The sequence below is a fragment of the Lytechinus pictus genome, chromosome 16, assembly GCF_037042905.1.
Source record: "Lytechinus pictus isolate F3 Inbred chromosome 16, Lp3.0, whole genome shotgun sequence".
In the NCBI taxonomy this organism is placed as follows: domain Eukaryota; kingdom Metazoa; phylum Echinodermata; class Echinoidea; order Temnopleuroida; family Toxopneustidae; genus Lytechinus; species Lytechinus pictus.
Window position 1 is genome coordinate 5272638 of NC_087260.1, and position 7975 is coordinate 5280612.

Genomic DNA, 7975 nt, shown 5'->3' on the forward strand with positions numbered 1-7975 from the left:
TTTTTTTTTCTGGTGCGAAATGTCCTTTATTTGAGGTTGATTACCTTTTTTTTGCTTGTCATTTTTTTGGCGGACGAATTTGCCCCCCCCCCCTTCTTTGGAAAATCCTAGGTACGCCACTGCCTAGAACCGTTTCACCGGAATAATGCAAATCTTTAAAATTCAATAACTTCGTTATTTGTTATCCGATTTTGATGAAATTTTCACCATTTTGCTTTGTAAATTTTATTCTTTTTATTTATACAAATATATTTTCATCCCGGAGCATCCCTTTAAATCAATTCAGAGTTAAAGTTCGTTTATGCAATATACAAAACTCTATACATTCTTTGCCAAAACAAAATCAATTTCATAAAGTCGAGTAGTGAAGAATGGATTTTGTTTTTGGATTACGCCTTGACATGTTCTAATTTATCAATCATGATCAAAATATGAATCATTACACCAATATTTCAACTCATTTCATTCTTGTACGAATAATGATTACAATTCTGAAAAGCTCACATTTGCCTTCGTCTAAAACTTTAGTTTAGAAATGTACAAGGTAATATATTGAATGCATTACCTGTTAATGCACCTCCCATGTTCTCTTCACTTCCGCTAATAGAGAGTTTTCGCCTTTGCTACAGAGCTGCTCTCTACAGCGCACAAAATCAGGGGCGGATCTAGCTTTTTTCCAAGGATGCGGTTTGACCGATAAATTGACAAGCAAAAAAAAAGTGACTTCACCACAAATCGAGGTAATTCAGGGTTTGCTCCAAAATGTCGGTCATTACTTTTGTTTTACTTGACAACCCATAGATTCGGCATTGCCAGTTCCTTTGAAAATGTAAGTCAAATCACAATGGAGAGCTGAGAGGCTATTTTGTCGAAAGTTGGTGGACCAGGATAGCAGATCGTCAGAAGATTTGCACCGGACGAACAATTGATGCATTAAATCTTGGCCAAAGCTTTGTGATTTAGGATTTTTTTAATCGCTTTCGAGACATACAACGACCCATTTAATCTTAAATTTTACATAACTTTTCTTCTTTCCCATATTATTATATATATATTTTTTTATTCTTTGACAGAATAAAAATGAATTCAACCCGATAAAGGGATGGGGAATATAACCTCATAAAATAAATAACCGATTTAACCTTGATGGGAGAATATCACCAAATGAGATTTAAAGGGGAAGTTCGCCCTGCCCAAAAAGTTTATTGTAAAAATGGCAGAAAATAATACAAGTATTGTCGAAAGAATTAAAAAGTTATTAGAATTTCAATTATAAAAATCCATCAACAAATGAAAAATTTGTTAGAATTTCATCAATAAAAATTTCATTTTCTCAAGAAAATTGAAAATGTTTTTTTACTGTACATTCAGTATTATTAGCAAACAAATCTTTCACACACGTTCCTAAAAAAAATAAAATAAAAGAGTCATCACGAACAATTATAAAAAATGAAATTTATGAGTTTTACGTTACATAACTTACGGGGCATCTGCACGTTTATGACGTCACAAATCCAAATTTATTTTCCTCAAACCTTCACCCACTAATACTTTTTTTATTCATTTTTTCTGCTAATTTTGTACCAAACCTTTCGTCAGGGAGGACTTCCCCTTTAACAAGAAAGCATTTAGGCGATAGGGTTAAGTTTCAAACAATTTAAATTCTAAACGCCTTGGCTACTGAATTCTGTATATCCAATACAGGACTACCTAGTGGGCAAAGGGTTATCAAATTTAAATATTCAGTTTACGGGAAAACTATGACATTTGAGATCTAGGGCATTCATTGAACTGAAATATAATTTGGAGAATGACTGCTGATTTATACTGATATAAAAAAAGCACTAGCTATATTATTCTTTTGGAGAGCAATTGGAAAATAAACACCATTGAAAGTGACTGATTTGACAGGTCTATAATTTCCTTTTAAACACAGCAATCATCACTCGCTATTGAGAGTCTTTATGATTTACAAGATAAATGTCTTCTTGTAAAGAAAAAGCTTGTCTCCATCCCAGCCTACAAGGTTACCAGAAGGAGTAACAAGACAAGGGCTGAAGTACAGAGAGCGATCTGATCTCACGTATTCCACGATCCTCCTTGCCTGGATGATACCATCACCTGACGCCTGATCAACTGCGCAGGTTTTACCCGCGACTAGGTAAGTAATGTAGATTGTGTCTGTCAGTTTGTCAACGCGACAATCTGATTTCATCCACTCATCACAGTGTATGACAGCCTTCTTTTCTCCAGAACGGGAGATGACAGTGTATTTGTTAAGACCTTTCTTCACAACGATATCACCTGATGACAAGGCCTGCATTTCACCACACACTATATCCTGCATCGTGACAGTGTGTACAACCTTGTCATCATCAGGGTTTATGACGTAGATGTTAGACTGACCGAACTGAGCAGCGAGGATCATCCCATCCATGTCGACATGAACATGCACCCTATTACCGCCTTTATTCCTTGGTATGCTGATGTCTCTAATCATCTTCCATTGTCTGTCATAGAGACTGATGAATCCATCCAGCCTATCACCCGTGCAACCCCATATCCACTTCCCACATACTATTACGTTTCTGTTTATGGTGGCACATGACGTAATGTCCATGTTACCAACTCCATCAATGACTTTCTGTGTGCGTCGAGTGTTGATGTTTGTAACATACATGTCATGGTTCTTTGCGTCTTCCACACATATCTCATCATCACTGATCAAACCACGCACCCACGGCATATTAACAACCGATGGAATGTGGATTGACTTGACAAGTTCCCATTTCCCGATATACCCATCAATTCTACAATAGTATTCTCCACCTATTTCCCCCTCTACAAACTTCACTCTCTCCACTTCACTATGTATTCGGTCAAGATAGACGCTAACATCTTGATGAACGTTCAAACTTATATATTCATCGATAGATGCAAGTACTTGAGGAGCTTCATTCACCAATGTTTCATCATGTTTGTTTATACGTGTGATGGTTGATTCAATATTCTTCATAGTGTTAAGCGCATGCTGATTCTTATTAGTAAGATCGTTAATCTTCTTAGTAACTTTGTCACTGATTGTCTTTGTATCTGATAAAAGTCTTGTTTCTCTCTCTTTGATGGTAATTTGTTCCTTTTCGATATCGATGTTGCAATCCTTGATGCGTTTTTCTCTCTTCTCATTTATTTCCCTTATTTCCTCGTCCGCCTCCTCGTTAATCACCCTAATCAAGTTTACTTCCCTTTCTTTCACATTCTTTAACTTGTCTTCGAATGTCTCTTGTAGTTTATCGTTGACTGTCTGAAGATGCTTACTTGAAGAAGAATAAACGGCATCTATTTTAGATTGGACCTTCTGAAGCAGTAATTTCGTTTCCTCTATCAAGGGCCGTTTCTCCTCCAGATTTCCCCGCCTTTCTATGATGACATCCCCGATGTCTTGTAGCTCACACGTTTCTTGCCTGTGATCTTTGGTCGCACATTTATGACAGATAGGAATTTTGTGTTGTTTACAATAAAATGTGATTGGCTCACCATGTTGGAGGTTGTCACATGACCATGTCATGTCATGACCCTTTCTTGTACGAAGCTTGTCCTTATCCACTTTTGTTGGGAACTTAGACGCCATGACGAGGAGAAAGAATATCGTAGCCTTCACCGGACCTATAGAAAATATAGACGAGTTAACCTTTCATATTAAATGAAGCGCAATTTTTAGCCTGTTCGACATGAATTATCAGGAGTATTGATTATCTGGAGTAGGGGTGTTTTAATTATGTTGAAGGACAAGTCCATCCCTGACAACAGTTGATTTGAATAAAAAGAGAAAAATCCAACAAGCATAACACTGAGGCCTTTCTTTGGCCTTACACCAACTTCCCTTTGTGTCTGCCCACTCCTTTTCTTTCATCCCCTTCATTAACCTGATTGGTCATCTCTTCTCACTAATGCCCCTTTTGTCTCCTTGTGTTGCTGTTGAATGTCTGTGGTCTATATTATGGTTGTTCCACTTTATATGTTTGTCATTTTGCCTCCGAAGAAGATTCTACTAGGATCGAAAGCTTAGGCCCCTTTTGACTCTCTAATTTACTCCATTGGCTCTTTTTTTAGATAAGCAGTTTTCAGCAGCTTTTTTTTGCCACTTAAAAAAAGTCATGGGAATTGAAAAATACATAAAATGGGGGATGATTTTTTTTTTCACATATATCCTTGGGTTCGGGTCTCATTTATCATATGAAAGTTAACATTTTGACAGAATGTTTCACTTGAGTGAGCACCGTCCATTTTTGTAAAGCTCGCAGAAATCGGTTTGCGCTGAAATGCTCAATTTCGCTCTGTGTCAAGGATATGGCGAAAACAACTACGCACCGTACGGAACATTCCTCATGCATTTCTCTTGCATTTTTAGCCAATTGAAATAAAACGGATACATTTTAATCATTTAGTAACAAATTTCCCACCCAAATTAACATTTTAACCCTAGGTAAGCACAACCTTTACCATTTTATGGCAGCTGTATCTGAGGACATAGCTGAGTGTAGACAAATGTTTTTTTTTCAGACATCTCCAGCATTCTTTTACCAAGTTTTTTATCATTTAAAATGGGTTTACATTTCATATTTCACTTAATACTTGTTTCTCTACACTTTTCACTAGCTTGACAATGGTTAACATAACGAAAATTTAACCCAAAACCATTTCATGTGAATCACAGCTCCGTGTAAAGCAGATATCATCCCCGGATACCATCACGATGGCCTCGGTGTGTGTGTGTGGGGGGGGGGGGGCAATATGGCGCTATTTAAAGTGTTTTGGGCAAGGAAACAACTTAAAGATGTAAAAAATATCTTCAAATCAATTTTCTCGCTAAATCCCTGTGTTCATCATGATTAAAGTCTACTTTTATTTATATAACTACTCTCATGTTCTGCTCAAATCATTTTTCACGAACTTTTCAAAAGTTAGTCGTGCTCACTCAAGCGGAAAGATTTTTCAACAGTTTTATCGTCAGTCACAGATCTATACCAATGTTTACATTGTGCGTCGTGGTCGTGTGTCGTGGTCTAGTGGTTCTGACTCTCGCCTTTGAAACAGAGGGCCGTGGGTTAGAATCATAGCCATGGCGTGTATTCCTTCAGCAAGAAATTTATCCACACTGTGCTGCACTCGACCCAGGTGAGGTGAATGGGTCCCCGGCAGGAGTAATTCCTTGCATGCACTGAGCGCAGGTGATGGTAGCTCGAGCTAAAGCCGGGGTAATAATAGCAGAGCTTTGAATCCTCTGGAAAAAAGCGCTTTATAAATCCAGCTATTATTATTATTAAATGTGAAAAAAAAACTTTTAGGATTGACTTCCAGAACTGCAGTGCGGTGGGAAAAATAATGTCGCCCCCCCCGGGCGGTCGGCTCCCGCTTTCAAAACCGTTCCGCGAACCATACCATGTTGATATAGATCTTAACAAATTTATATTCTTTTCTGTGCTTAAATTAATTTCCGTATTCAAATCTTTATTCTCTTTACTAAAGTAAGATAAGTTATTTTCGCTATATTATGAAAATAGCCTACACTGGAGACCATTTAAGATGTTGACCTATTAGGCCTATTATGATCGACCGGAGGATGTCTATATCAATTGTACATGTAATTTTCTTTCAATGTTACCACCCACTATTCACCTCATTACGATAGCATATTAATAAATAATCTGATAAACTTCAACTTACTTTAGAACCTTTCTCTGAAGACAAGTGAAGCTACAGGTTGTGTTCCTTGTATCACAGCCAAACGGTGTATCCCGTGTACAGTTATGGAGTTATAAACAGACGCCACGGCGCATGCACTGACTGCGTGATATGATATGGATGACTGGTAAAGGAAACTGCTTTTTGTATTCATGGTAAATCTATTCACTAAAAAATGTTTTTCATGTGCAATGATAGTGATTATTTGTACTTTGGACTTTTGGCTGTAAATTATTTAGAACGTGGATTATAACACCTTAATATTACCATACATTAATTACGGTATTTTGGCGTGGGGTTGTGAAATTCAAACATAATTACATAGGAAACTTTTGTTACAGAAAAAAGCACTTAGGATAATATTTCATACACATTTCAGATGTCACACAGATAACTTATTTTTTTAAAACAAAATCCTTCAAGTTAATGATATATATCTGTTCCAACTCGGCCAATATATGTACAAACTAAATAAAGATGATCTCCCCGCATTTTTTCCAATTATGTTCTGCAAAAACTCCTCTGTACACGATTATCCTACAAGACAACGAAACTCTTATCACCTCCCTCCAACCCGAACTTTACTTGCAAAAAAATCTTTTGTCTTTTCTGGTCCCGTATATTGGAATTCCTTGCCCAACGCCTTTAAGGAATCCCCAAGCATCACAATTTTTTAACATAACCTTAAAAAGATGCTTATTTGCCAATACTTTACACAAACAAGTCAATCTACCATATAACCAAAACCATATACAAAAAACACCTTTTTCGTTTTTTTGTTTTTGTTTGTTTTTCACTTCCCAGCATACAACTTGCCTGCCGACCTGTTTCCGCACCTGCCATGCTCCTCTTTGTACCTCCAATTGTACCTGCACCCCCTCTCTCTCCCTACATTTGCCTCTCTGTTCCTCCCTCATAATCACAATTATTGTAACCATGTTGGTATTTTTTTATTATTATTATCGTTATTATTATTATCATTTATTCTAATTTGGTTCACTCTTTCGTTGTTACCTTCGATATTTTGTATAACCTCCTTTTAAACTGTCTTCCGTCTCTCCTTTATACTATAGTTTTGTAATATACGTATTGAAACTAAGTTACGGGGGCTTGCCTCCCATACAAGCTTCGCTTTTCTTGGCAAGCCCCTCCGTTCTGTTTTATATAGTTATTATAGTCAAAGTTACTTAGTTTGCATTAGTTCTCATTGTTTATACCTTATTTTGATTGATGTTGTACTTTAAATTTGACTATGTATTGTTTGATTTTGTTGTGCTTTGTGAACGGAAAATGAATAAATCTAAATCTAAATGTGTGTCTCTCAACATAATATAAAAAACAAGTGTGGAGAAAGATGAGGTGGAGCGGTAAAGAGTCTGAGAGAACAAAAGTAAATATAATCTAACAAGTACACTGATATATGCAGGGAAATCTAAGCAACGAACCTGATGCGTCAGGTACATAAAAAGTAATAATAGCTTGCAAGCAATTACTAGCCAAGCAAAAAATCATGCCTAAGGAATTATTTCGTATGCACCAGTGTTGTAGTCAAGGCCCAAACCTCCAAGGCCAAGGGCCAAGGCTTTAATACCCAAGGCCAAGGCTTCAATACCAAGGCATGAAAACCCAAGGCCAAGGCATTTCAAACTTACGATATACAGAACAATGAGCTAACAATGCTTAGGCGGCAGACATCACACGTTGCAAAATGTATGTGAGCGAGCGAACCGACCGAGCAAAAATTTTGACCTTTGTACATGTTACACAAAAATAGTTTCATGATAGATTTAGACATAATATTAAAATAATAATAATATAGTTACCTTTGTACATTTAATACATTATTTGTTTCTAGGCGATTTACATTATAATTATAATCATGACCATCTGATGCTGGTATTCTCAACATTTGTTTTTCTCCACTCCCTGGGACAGGGGCGGCAAAACCTTTTTTGTGGCTCGGTGTAAAAATGGCAGAGGTGAAAATGGCAAAGGTAAAAACGACAGAGGTAAAAATGGCAAAGGCAAAAATAGCAATGGTAAAAACGGCAGAGGTAAAAATGGCAAAGGTAAAAATGGCAAAGGCAAAAATGGCAGAGGCAAAAATGGCAGCGGTAATAATGGCTGAGGTAAAAATGGTTGACGAGGTAAAAATGATAGAGGTATAAAATTAAATGGTCAGTCTTAAATCCCCAAGCCAAAAAATCCAAAAACCCCTCCATGTACAGTA

At 36.9% G+C, this 7975-nt stretch overlaps 1 protein-coding gene across 1 annotated transcript; it reads right to left on the bottom strand.

Moving 5' to 3' along the window:
* Positions 1–1068: 1068 nt before the first annotated feature.
* LOC129278965 (uncharacterized) lies at positions 1069–5803 on the bottom strand. Its single transcript, XM_064111227.1, has 2 exons — positions 5728–5803; positions 1069–3666 (listed from the first exon to the last, which is right to left on the bottom strand). The coding sequence occupies exon 2, from the start codon at positions 3629–3631 to the stop codon at positions 1970–1972; it is 1662 nt and encodes a 553-aa protein (XP_063967297.1). The 5' UTR covers positions 3632–3666; positions 5728–5803; the 3' UTR covers positions 1069–1969.
* Positions 5804–7975: the final 2172 nt, after the last annotated feature.

Coding starts and splice junctions, on each gene's coding strand:
- LOC129278965 (XM_064111227.1), bottom strand. CDS start 3,631: ATGGCGTCTAAGTTCCCAACAAAAGTGGATAAGGACAAGCTTCGTACA.